Here is a 12,073-nt window from a genome sequence, read left to right on the forward strand (position 1 = left end):
CTTAAGGACGAACAGATTACATTTCGGTGGGGAAAGGTCAAGATGTGTGTGAAGCATCCAGGGTTTATTATTTGTAGCATCTTAGCAAAAACACACATATTTGAAGCATCGCCCACTGTCATGAATTCACTTGACTGGCCAAATTCCTCTGAAGTCTTCAAAACAGATATCACATGTGTCTCGACAGACATGGATGTAAACTGCAACTTGACTGGTTGGTAAGGCGGTAACTCTTATCAAATTAATTCTCACCTCTCCTGTTCTTCCATATAATTCACAAGTTCTGTTTTCTAACAATGTAATACACATGTCCCTCTTCAATTAAAGAATCACTTATTTCACTCACTTCTTCTTTTCACATCAGTTCCCCATCCATGACTGTGGCAGTGGCTCCTTAATCCTACTTCCCCTTCTGTTTAGCTGCACAAGAAGCTTTAAAAGGCTGCCTCCACCTTTGTTGCCAGCTTCAGTCTTTGGCATTACCTTCTTTCAGCAGGCTCTGCCAGCACCATGGACATGAAGGTGGGTGAATTAAAACTTAACTGTCCATTAACACTGAAAACCACATACATTGTAAAAGATATGATTGATGTTTGTGTTTTTATTCCTACATTTCAGGATTCTCTGGTTAATGGAGGTGTACTGATTGTACACCAGATCCATGATGGAAAGCACCAGTATGAAGTGGAAAGTGTGATGAAGTACAAAAAGGCGATTGGAAAAAAAATGTTTGTCAGGTATAAGTCAGTCACTCACACTCTGTTTAGCAGACGCTTCCAAGTAACAATGAAATGACTCAGCAGTGTGTTCATGTTGGACGATGGTAGTCAAAATAAAAACCTGATTTTAAAATCCAGATAGGAAACCCAACAATTTTTACAACCACCAAATTTTAATCAAAATGAACTGTCCTTTTCTGTTTCCTGTCTGTATTGATCTTTTGTTGATAATTTCTCTTTTTTTTTTTTTTTAATTTATTTAGCATCGATTGTTGTTAATATAATCATAATTATGTTACATTATTTGATTTGTAGTTGTGCATTTTACTAGTTTGGGAATCCGTCTAAGTGTAATATCTTTACATATTATTTATGTTATGTTATATTTTTATTTTTTCATATTTTCAGATTGCCTTTTTAAAAACTGGCAAAATACAGTTAATTTTTCTGTTGATCAATGAGCACTGTCGCTGTCAAATAAATGAATCAGAGAAATAGTCTGTTTTAAAGATGAAAGCTCTGCAGCTCTGTTCAGGGAGGCAATGAGTCAAACTGTACATTGGCTGACCTTTAACCCTCAGAACCACAGACACTAATTTGCATTTGACATAGTTTGACCTCTATGATCTGCTGTAAAAGTGGAAGTCCACCAATAAAGCAGCCCTGACAGGAAACAACATCTCAGTTGAAACGCAGAGCAGACACAAAAAAGTCCGTCGACATTATCGTAGGAGATCCAACATGAGCCAAACGGATTCCTGTCTGGTGTATGTCTGATATTTAATCATTTAGCAATCTGAGGTTTTCTTAATTAATGGGTTGTTAAATCTTTAGAATATTTTTTGAAATATTTGGTAACATTAACCCTCAGCAAAGTTTATGGAGCCTTATTTGTTTTCTATTTTTTTCTCAGGAGAGGAGACAAGCTGATGCAGATAAACGGCATCGATCTGCAGGATCTCACGCCTGAAGAGTTGGCGCAAACGTTAGCTGAGGGTAATCCGATGCTGGTGAGTTCATGGGCCTCCACAGTCCTGCACACTGAACATCGTCAGGGCAGAGGCTCTATTCTATTCTGTTTTATTATTTCATTCATTTAGTCTAAAAAGGTTGAAAATATCAGCATGTCCACTCAAATTTAAATTAAAAAAAGTGTAACAGTGTTCGAGTTTATATATAAAACAGCAGTAGACACTTAGAGTTTATAAAATCCTTTCAGTTAAAAATGATCATTTTTGGCCACAAGGAAATTCTTAAATTAATTCTTAGATTTTGTATTTCGCTGAGCTGGCCTTTTTTGTGAATTTCAGTGAAAACCTCTCCCATCTGGTACGAGGGGATGTTACAGAGACAAAGATAGTTAAGTGTTTGTAGGAAAAATAGTTTATTTTAAAAGCAGCAGTGGTGAATTCCTCAAATATCAATCAATTTAGATTTAGTTTGTTAAATGTTACTTTATTCTGGAAGAATTTATTGCAAACAAATAGTTGTCAAAAAGTTTGAAGAAGTTTATTGACGGTAAAGGCAAATAAGAAGTCTCTTTAAAATGAAATGTGTAAGATACATGGATTTAATTTTTTTTTTCTTTTTCTAATTACTCTAACAGACATTCAAGTCTATATAACATTGATATATACAATATTTGGGACCTAACAGTTTCTTTGTATATCCTTTAATATCATGCTCCTTCTTTTAGTTGTTAAACTGGAATAAATTTGTAATAACAGGCTGTATCTGGTTTGATTTCACATTCTGCCCGTTTGATCTTTCCTCTATCTTTAGTGTTTATTATTTGGTTCATTTTCTTTTGATTCTTTTTACTCCCTCTTCTCTCTGTAGACGGTGCACAAGGCAGGCAGGAAAAAGGAGCACATTGAGCCGTCACAACCAACCGAAGACAGTTTATACCCGTTCTCCAAGGAGCCCACCGTACTGAGTTTTTGCTGGGAGATGACAAAAGAGGACGACTCGCAGGAGAATGAAGGAGGGAAGGAGGGAGAAGAAAAGGAGACAGAGGGTGGTGAAGAGGATGTCTGCCAAGCTGAAAATGAGAAGAATGGTGACCTGCTCATCATTGAGATGACCAAAACTAACATCTCTGTTGTGAGGGGCAGGGGCTGCGATGCCGGGAGCCCCTGTCAGGGATGTAACGGGACGGGCTGCACCTTTAATGATATTGTCATGGTGGCAGAATCCAGCACGGTGACACTCGGTGAGTAAGTTGGGTTTTAGTCTGCTGCCTTCACTCCATTTCTCTTGTTTTGTTCTCACATCTTTTACAACAGTTTTTTTTTTAGCTTTTTCCTTTCACATTATTTATTGATTTACTAATTTATTATCCATTCTAAAATACAACATTATCAATGTCAATGTCTGACTGAAGAAATGTGCCAGGGAAAAAAAAATTGTGATCCAAAGATGTGTTTTTGTAGACTCCCTCCCATATTATTAGACTGAGTGTAAAATATATGGGAGCTCTTTCATCTAAAATTTAACACGTAGTCTGAGTACATTTACATGTGGTTCATTAGCCCGGTCCAGTTTTCAGAGTATTCCAGTTATGTTTCGCGTATTTACACAAGTTAAAGTCACAGTTTCACAAGGGAAAGGTCCCAAACGCACTACTTTGAAGGAGGTGTGAAGCAAACGAAGAACTTTCCTTAAAACGACTTGTTGAAATTTTCAAGGCCAGGCAGAAGAACACAGTACAGAGGAAGAAAGAAAAGTCAGAGGTCCAAAGAAACAGAAGTGTAGGAAAACTAAGGATAAAGCCACAAAAATGTACAATTTGGCAGACTGGGAGTAGACATACTGAGTGGGCTGATTGGCAGAGCGGCTGCAGGTGAGCAGATCAGGGATCTGGAGGTTTTCATGGAAACAAAAGCCTTTGATAAGAAAAGACAGATAATCAAAAACTAAAGTGAGTCCACTGGGGCTTGATCCAAAAAAAGAACAAAAGAGTCAAAAACTTAGAAACTGAAACTAACATAAACACAAAGAGAATAACCTAAAACTTAACAGCCACAAAGAAATAACAACAAACGACCTGGGTTTCAAAAAAACACAGCAAAGGACAGACAAAATGACAAAGAAAAAATAAGAGCACACAGACGAGGAGAAGAAGACAGCAAGGGACAGATGAAACTAATCACGGCGAGGCAGACAATCGCACAAGGGCTTGAACAGAAGTAGACCAGACAGCGGGGGTGAGTGAAACCGTAAAACAAGACACCCAAAACCCAGACTGAACTAAGGACCGCAAAACATACATGAAGTCTAAAACCTAATAACTGAAAGGTGTAAACACCAAAACTGTCACAGTTAGTCAGTAAGACCAACAAGCTGAAATAAAGGCAAAAACGGCATATTTCCATTAATGGGTCGGTTTAATCAACCAGAGTTTAGATCACCATGAATCAAAATGAGTTCTTTCTCAACTACTCATGTTCAGAAATGCAGGTAAATAACAATTACAATTAAAATACATTCTTTTGAATTTGAATTTGTTCAGAGAGCAAAGAGGGAGTTTTCCTGAAAGTCTTTAAGTAAATGTACAGAGCAAGTCTCTTCTGTTCGTAACAACAATTCATATGCAGGTAAAATAGCGAGTGATTGACTGAGAGTCGGCTTCAAGGGTGAAGAATACAACAGTACTGTCATCCCCGAGAACCATTTCTATGGAATGAAGTGGCCATCAGTTCTTGTTCTTGTTTTTTCTCACAAAGGGGATTTAACAATAACTGACCATTTATGATGGTTCTTTGTGTCTTTTTCAGTTCCAAGAGGAAGTGACAGTTTCAAACAGGAAAAGCTGTCAAACGTTTCAATCGAACACGTGGCCACTCACCAATACATCCGAGGTATCTGTTCGCAGAGGACTCTGTATACTTCACCAAATCCAGGTTTGTCAATCAGAGCCGCACACATCGAAGTCACACATGCTAATCACCGGAAAAATATACATTATTAATCTCAGATGAGTTTTTAATTTCAGATATGATCACATGTAATTCACTCTTCAGTATTGCGTGGAAACTATGATGTGTTTTATTGGAGGAATTGACTGTTGACACGTTTTTCTATTTCTTTTGTGTTCAGAGAAAATTACCATCTACTACTACAAGTCGAACTGCGTGGGCAGGTTTTTCAGAGGCATGCCGGTGGTCCTAAACCTTACCGAGTCCAACTGCTTCCTCAGATGCTGCAAGGAAGAGAGCAGCGTGTTCCTACGACTGGAGGTAAGAACAACGGACTGCATTCTTGGTTTTGGTCATTTTATGGATTCTTTTGGACAATAAGCCAACTATATCGATAAGCTTTTAAAAATCAAAAATCCCATATCTTTAAAAGTGAATAAAGAACGTACGTAAAAGTAATTCCTTTTAGGGATCAGCTGACTTCTTTATATGATTGTCTGCTCCAGATGCAGCACGTCCACAAAGTACAGACTGACGATGAAGGCATTCGCTAAAATCTAGTTGTTTGGCAACAGTAGAATAACATTTTACTAGCTACTTTAACACATTTCCCACAAGTACACTTGTTAAAAAGGGTCGTGTACATATATAGCAAAAATGATAAGACTTGTGATTGTAAGGGTAAATCCACCGTTATGTTATACAATAAGCAGGTGATGAGCACATTCACAAAACAGATATGCGCTGCTGTAATCTTAGTCACTGTGGATGTTCGTGCTGCAGCTGCAGGAGTTTCGAGTTGCCGTTGTAAAATGTGCCAAGTTGAGTAGGCACCCGGTTTTCCCACATTTTTTGGGGGGTACCCAAACATCGGTCTGCTTTGCCTCTCCTGATGGTGCAACCCCGGGTGAATGTAGACCAAGACGTGGTTTGAGAAAAATGCCAGAGTAAACTTGCCAGCAAACTCAGAATATCTTACTAATGTTTATCCGGTGATGTTTTTAATGTCCAACATTTTGTTTTTGAATGTTGGCATGCCAAATCTTGATAATTGGCACCAAACTCAAAAGTATTTGATTTAGACACATTTTGGTCTGTAGATCATCAATTAACAATAAATGTGTATCATGGCAGTATATGGTTTCAGGAGTGATGTCATGATAAATGAGTGTAAATTTGAAATCATAAAAACTTACTGAGGGGAAAATGTTTTGTTTTTAAATACATTGAGAGTTTAACAAGATGATTAACAGGATTTTCTTACCTAATCCACACCTTTGTGGTTGTAGACATGCGAAAAGCAGAGGCTGAAGCACATCTCCAAGAGCGATGAGAGCACGCTCTCCTTCGTCTTCTACATGAAGTCAGATCAGACGAAACAGCGGCGGTTTGAGTCGGCGCTTCACCACGGCTGGTTCATCCATATAGTCGACACAGACTTAGTGGAAATGGCGACCCTGGAAGCACCGAGGGAAGATCAATCGTTCCGCTTCATCATTCAGAAGTGATGGAGAGTCCTTTTCCTCAGTCATATTGCAAGTTCTCAGTCAAGTCAGTTTAACATTGAAAATATCTTCTGAATTTTGTTCGTGATTTCAATGTTTTAGAAAATGAAAACATTCGATGAGCTGTTTTGTTTGAGACATCTGTTCCAGTGACAGAAACCAAAGTCAGCGTGTTAAATACTGCTATTGCAGAAGTCCGTAGATATGTATCATACATTACTGTATGTCTAATCCAAATGTGTGCGACAAGTGTTTGGTATTCAATTTGGTTGTTTGTACTGGTGTTTGAAACACTTTTTTTTTTTTTTACAAGCATTAATGTAAAACATAATATAAAATAAAAATGGATGTAACGAAGTAATGTGAAAATGTAATTTACCATTTTGTAATGTACGTTATTATGAGACATTGTGAGCAAAATTACACTGTATAAACATTATATGAACAAGAGTTTAGTTTATTGACACAAGCAAATCTTTTATGTACTGTATACAGTTTGATAACACATCCCAGACTTCCTGGAAACGACACTTGTAGACTTTGATTATATAATGTCAACACATAGATGGTCTACGCTTCTATGAACACACTGTGATCTTAAAATAAATTCCTGTTTTTGTACACATGCATTTACATGAGTAATAAAATGACTAGCTTTGGTAAACTCTAAATCTTGTGTGGCGTCAGTGAAAATGTTCCGCACATACTGTAAGGACTTTAGTCATCGACATGAGGTTTGCATTTTCATTGAACATTGCGCTGTCGATGTATAGTAATTGAAAACTTTAACATTTCAAAATAAAATGCTCCTGTGCATCTCTTAGGTTAGAAAAATGACTACACATTAAAGCCGTCTAAAAAATATCAAATATTAAAACGTGATAGGAACAAACGCTTGTCTTTGGTCATCCATGTTCTAACAGTACCACAAAAGATGGAATATTTAGATTTATTAAAAAAAAAATGTATATTCTTAAAATCTATATGTATTTGTAGTATAATTTAAAAAAAATTATACAGTTTATTGTAATTGTGTCAAAGACATTAATTCATTTCAGTATTCACAAAGTACAAGGAAAACATTTAATTATTACAACAAAGTATACTTAATTACTTAAAAGTGTCTGACAAGTACATGTTAAACTGTATTACTTATTATGCCATAGAAAAATAAATTAGTGCATCAAAATAGCACACTTTAAGTAATTAAGCGTACTTTTTGTGAGCAGTGGTCTCCCCTCAAGTCCTCAATAAACTCAAAGTTTTACACATATTCACATTCAGCAGTATGTTAATGTGATAAGAGGCCATGCAGGTCTGGTGAAAGAAGAAAAGATCTTATAAAAAGGACTTTCACGTCCCCATTGTTGAACAGAGACCGTGAGACGACTGTACACGAGCATCGGTCGTCCATCTGTTCAGTCGAGGACTCAGAGTCCAGTCTGCTCATTTTCATAGTCTTCAAAGGCCTTGTTACTTTGTCCTTCAAAGTAGGGGTTGTCCACCGTCGCATTTGTAGATTTCCTAAAAACACAAGAAACACAACACGCCTCACTGTTAAGCGGCTGATTGGTCTACCGTGCTAGAAAAAACAGCCTCGGTCTTCAGAGTAAACTCACTTCTTGCGCTCTCTGACGCCACTGATGATGAGATAAAGCCCAGCGGCAGCCACGATGCCCATGACCACGCCGAACACCACCAGCCACACCTCCACCGGCTGCTCCTTGGGAGGAGCCAGAGTCGGCAGGATACCCTCGAACTCCAGTGTCCTGTCATCTAATTGGAAGGCGTCGTTGATTCGACCTCGAGATAACCTGGGATGGATGTTGAGGTGATTTATTATCGCTATCAGTCAAACCTTTACGTTCGAAATTACGAGGCTGGACTAACTGCTGTACAGCTCGATGAGGCTGTTCTGAAGCAAACTGTTAAGTCCTTACACACCAGGGGCATTTTTATGTGCAATTAATTCACATGTCAATATATTTTTTTGAACTATTGTTTTTGTCATGTGTACTTTCACACAAAACGCAATTATTACACAGCAAAAAAAAAAAAAAAAGGGGGACTTTTTTTCTGACCTTTTGCTCCTGGAGTAAAAGGCATTACATGCGTGGAAGTGGAACAAACGTCACATCACAACTCCTAATGACAATGTTTATTATTTGTGTCCCGAGCCACCCGAAGTTATTTAGCAAAGTGCACAAAAATTACAAAGACAACAATCTCAAGGATGTCAAGGACTTGTACGACTGCCTCACAACAACCTCCGAATAAAATAAAAAAAATATGTTGAACTGTGTGTTTCGGAATATACTGTATGAAGTATATAATGATGCCTCACCGGATGGCTGCTTCCACGTGATCTCTTGGGATGTTAACGGTGGGAGTCACTGGGTTGGTGACCACAACATAGAAGGAGATTCTGGGAGTCTCATTAAGGATTTGGACATTCTCTGACCTGCAGGTGCAAAGAGAGAAAAGCTTTCAAATGAATGTGGTGGCAAATTATAATTCTTTTTTTAAAAGCACATATTATCCTCATATTTTAGTGCGTCTGATGCAGGATACTGACATGAAGGAAAGGGTCTCGTTCTTTTGGCTGTAGTATTGCCTCATAGCATAAGCAATGTTGGCCTTGAACAGGTACATCTCATTGGCACTCCAGGAATACTGAAACGCATATCAGCTCGTGAATATTTTTCATGATATCAAACAAACTGTATTTCACTTCATAGCTGCAAAATTCCTGCCCTTTCAGGTAAAATAACCCTTCTAGTAATGATAAATAATACTCACAGCACTATCACCCAAGGCAGCCTTCAAACTTATTCTCACTTTAATGGCATACATAGCATCTGAAAAAAAAATAAAAATAAAAATAAAAAAAAAAAAAAAATCAAAGAATTAATTCAGTTAAATAATTATCAATTTTTGTTTAACACATTTTTCCCTTCTGATTCTTTGCAGTTGTAAAAACAAATGTGATGTCAGTAATTCTGTTGTCACAAGGTACAGAGTGAAATCCCTCTTTCTTCTTACTCCAGCTGTGAGCAGGAAAAGCACTTTGTAATAACTGATGAGATTTGATCATGCAAATATTTGTCATGAAAAATACCAACGTCTTAAGTCCTCTTTTCTACTTCCTTAAAAATGCTCCTTGGGATTTTTCTATTTTACTTCAGTGCTTCTTTGTAAGGTTACAAAGTAAATGTTTCACCGGAAATAACATCAGCTTTTTATTAAGTCACACTTATTACGTAAAGATGAGAGACTTGTTTACGCATGCAGTTTAACGCCTCGAGGGAAACCTTTCAGATTAACTGTGCTTGATGTAAAAACGACATCATATAAAAATAATATTGCTATATAAATAAATTTAGCCCTGAGAAATGATCTGAGCAGAAAATTGGAAAAGGGGTAGGTCAACGTGGGAATATGAATATATGCATGTACACTAAATATGAAGCTGTAGGGAAAAAAAGACCCAAATGCTGGCTAATACACAGGTAGGAACAGATCAGTGACTGTATTTCATGAAATAGTGAAAGCTTAGAGGCTGGCAGGAAGCCTTCAGGTGGCGCTAAGGACAAATGTGGTTACATGCAGTACATTAAATTAAGTAACTGAAAAAAATGGCTGATATTTTAACTATGGGGTGTTTAGGAAATGGGAAACAGGTGTGCAGGTGGTTGAGGGGAGTCAGGTGAGTAAGAAAGGGGGAGAAGGTCCACGGAGGTGTGGTGGGAGGATAGAGAGGCCAGAGATTGGTAGAGCAGCCAACATTAACAGCGCTGAGACAAGAATCATGACACAAATATATCTCCTGTCTGTTATCTCCACAAAAACCAAAATGTAACAACAACCCATTGGGATGACAGCAATTCAATTAAATTACTGCCCCCCTCCCTCCTCCCCCCTCCCACACACACACACGCACATGCACACGCACACGCACACGCGCACCAGCTGCTGGTGGTGGTAGCATTATATCTACCACAGTGACATAACAGTGGTTTCAATTTTCTTCATTTCATTCTCAGCAAAGAAAACACAACAATCATAGCCCATAGCAATCATTTCCTGTTACTTTAGTGGAAACATCCTCATTGTGAGACATTTTTGTACTCACATGGCACTATGTTTGTTTTCCAGCCTGTAGCTCTGTTACGCATCTTGTTCTCTGCCTTCAACCACTCGTAAAGTTTGTGGAAATAGTCCAACAGGGGGCGGGCGTCCATCTTCGTGTCACCAGTTATGGCGTGCAAAGCCCTGGGCCAGGACTGGGACCTTCCCAGCTCTAACATATTCCTGTCAGAAAACAATGATAATGATGAGCAGAAATTACTGTTTTATTCATATAAAAAGTGTAATAATGTGTCACAGCTGGAATATAATAACTGGAATAACCAATCAAGAAAGCAGACGTCGTGCGTACCTCAGCTTGGTTCCTGCATCAGTGGAACCAGTAATGTCACACGAAGACAAAGCACCTTTATGATTGGCTGCATCGCAGAGAGCTTTTTGGAACTGAAATTGGTAGATGGTTCTTGTGAAGTACCTGTGTTTAAAACCAGAAACAAACACACACAAAGTCATTTGTGATGCTAAACTGTTTTCAACCTGGACCCCATTTATCTTTCACTGCACATCTGTGTTGTTGTTTTTTGAGCCATACGCAGCCGAACGAGTGTAAATCTCACACACGTTCACAGTGTCTTTTTGCTGTAAACACGATGATAATTTACAATTTTGTGATGTGAAAGTCTGTCAAAAGGATTTTGTCATATCTCTGCCCTCCAACTTTTGATGCTTACACAATCACAATGGCAACAAAAGCGGTCAAGTCATTTTAAAGGTAAATAGAAATCGGTGTCTTTGGAGTTTTATTTTACTGTAATCAAATGTTTGAAACTAATAGCCTCCTAATGTTTCTGTGTTCTTGGCCCAAGGCCTTGCTTTCCACCGAGCGTCACTAAAGTGGGAAGTGAACTGAAAACTGAACTGACCTAGTCAGATTTGACAACATAACTCTTGGTGAAGCAGATTTTAAGCATAATTGGACTCAGAGTTAGGCTTTTATTTCCTTGAATTGCAGCATTCCAGCGGGACTGGTACCTGATGAAAGAATAGTCTCCAGAAACGTGGAACAGAGCGGGTGGGTCACAGTAGGTCTCATCTCTTGGCACAGGCTCCACCACCCCGACCAGCTCCCTCCTGTGGAGACAACAGGAATCAACGCTAATACAAGCTGACAACAGCAGTAAAGCAGCCGCTGAACTGCACAACATAAAATACCTTTATATGTGTCCAGTTTTTATGTCATTATCATTTTTAATTACAGTGACATTCAAATTCAACCTACATTTGTACAATTTACATGTGAATTTTCACCCCAAAAAAAATGAACTGCATTGTTTACAGACTCCTCATTCAGGCCTCTGCTTACTTCATCTCCCACCAGCGCTTCATCCATTCATCTTTGGTGATGTTCCCTGTGAACACCTGCCACCTCCACTCCTCCAGCATGTAGGTGAACGGCAGGGTGGCAACAATGGTGAGCGCCTGCTTCAGCAGGAAGTTGATCTCCGTATCTGAAAAAACAAGTCAATTTACAACTCTGTATATGATTAACGGAGTTAGTAGAAGGCTCAAAGTCACATTACTCTGATGGCCCCTGTGGAGCTGAAGCTATTTTTTTTTATCCAAAATGCTTTTCCACAGCTCCAACCCAGAGACATATTATAAAGGTAAACCTGAGATAACTGTTGTTTTTGGCTACTTAGGGGCAGTAGAAACAGGTTCAACACTGTCATATTATCAAGGCTCATATGGCTTACTGTGGTGGCTAGCAAACAGTTGCTCATTGCCGATCTAAGCATACATTTAAAGTTGATTCTCTGGCAACTCGAGCAGTTTAAATATTAACTCT

General features: G+C 38.4%; 2 protein-coding genes across 4 annotated transcripts in view; one reads left to right on the forward strand and one right to left on the reverse strand.

The window, feature by feature from the left end:
- The first annotated feature begins 484 nt into the window (after positions 1-484).
- LOC138213067 (uncharacterized) lies at positions 485-6,894 on the forward strand. 2 transcript variants are annotated; one of them, XM_069173906.1, is made up of 7 exons: positions 485-522; positions 619-737; positions 1,633-1,729; positions 2,559-2,931; positions 4,496-4,621; positions 4,818-4,957; positions 5,926-6,894. In XM_069173906.1, the coding sequence occupies exons 1-7, from the start codon at positions 511-513 to the stop codon at positions 6,142-6,144; spliced, it is 1,086 nt and encodes a 361-aa protein (XP_069030007.1). In that variant the 5' UTR covers positions 485-510; the 3' UTR covers positions 6,145-6,894. The 2 variants fall into 2 exon arrangements, with proteins under 2 accessions (XP_069030007.1, XP_069030009.1); XM_069173908.1 differs by lacking the exons at positions 485-522; positions 619-737 and adding an exon at positions 1,422-1,486.
- A 478-nt stretch (positions 6,895-7,372) lies between these two features.
- Positions 7,373-12,073, reverse strand: part of ace2 (angiotensin I converting enzyme 2) — a 53,949-nt gene continuing 49,248 nt past the window's right edge. For both annotated transcript variants that reach the window (XM_069173759.1, XM_069173758.1), the window contains 9 exons: positions 11,591-11,735; positions 11,260-11,358; positions 10,580-10,702; positions 10,274-10,452; positions 8,941-8,999; positions 8,717-8,814; positions 8,486-8,602; positions 7,761-7,955; positions 7,373-7,665 (listed from right to left, as the gene is read on the reverse strand). In XM_069173759.1, coding sequence (XP_069029860.1) covers positions 7,572-7,665; positions 7,761-7,955; positions 8,486-8,602; positions 8,717-8,814; positions 8,941-8,999; positions 10,274-10,452; positions 10,580-10,702; positions 11,260-11,358; positions 11,591-11,735 — 1,109 coding nt within the window. In that variant the 3' untranslated portion in view covers positions 7,373-7,571. The remainder of the gene's footprint in view (positions 7,666-7,760; positions 7,956-8,485; positions 8,603-8,716; positions 8,815-8,940; positions 9,000-10,273; positions 10,453-10,579; positions 10,703-11,259; positions 11,359-11,590; positions 11,736-12,073) is intronic.

This window comes from Embiotoca jacksoni, unplaced genomic scaffold (genome assembly GCF_022577435.1).
Source record: "Embiotoca jacksoni isolate LCO1_2020_lvr unplaced genomic scaffold, fEmbJac1.0.p SCAF_6, whole genome shotgun sequence".
Taxonomy (NCBI): Eukaryota; Metazoa; Chordata; class Actinopteri; family Embiotocidae; genus Embiotoca; species Embiotoca jacksoni.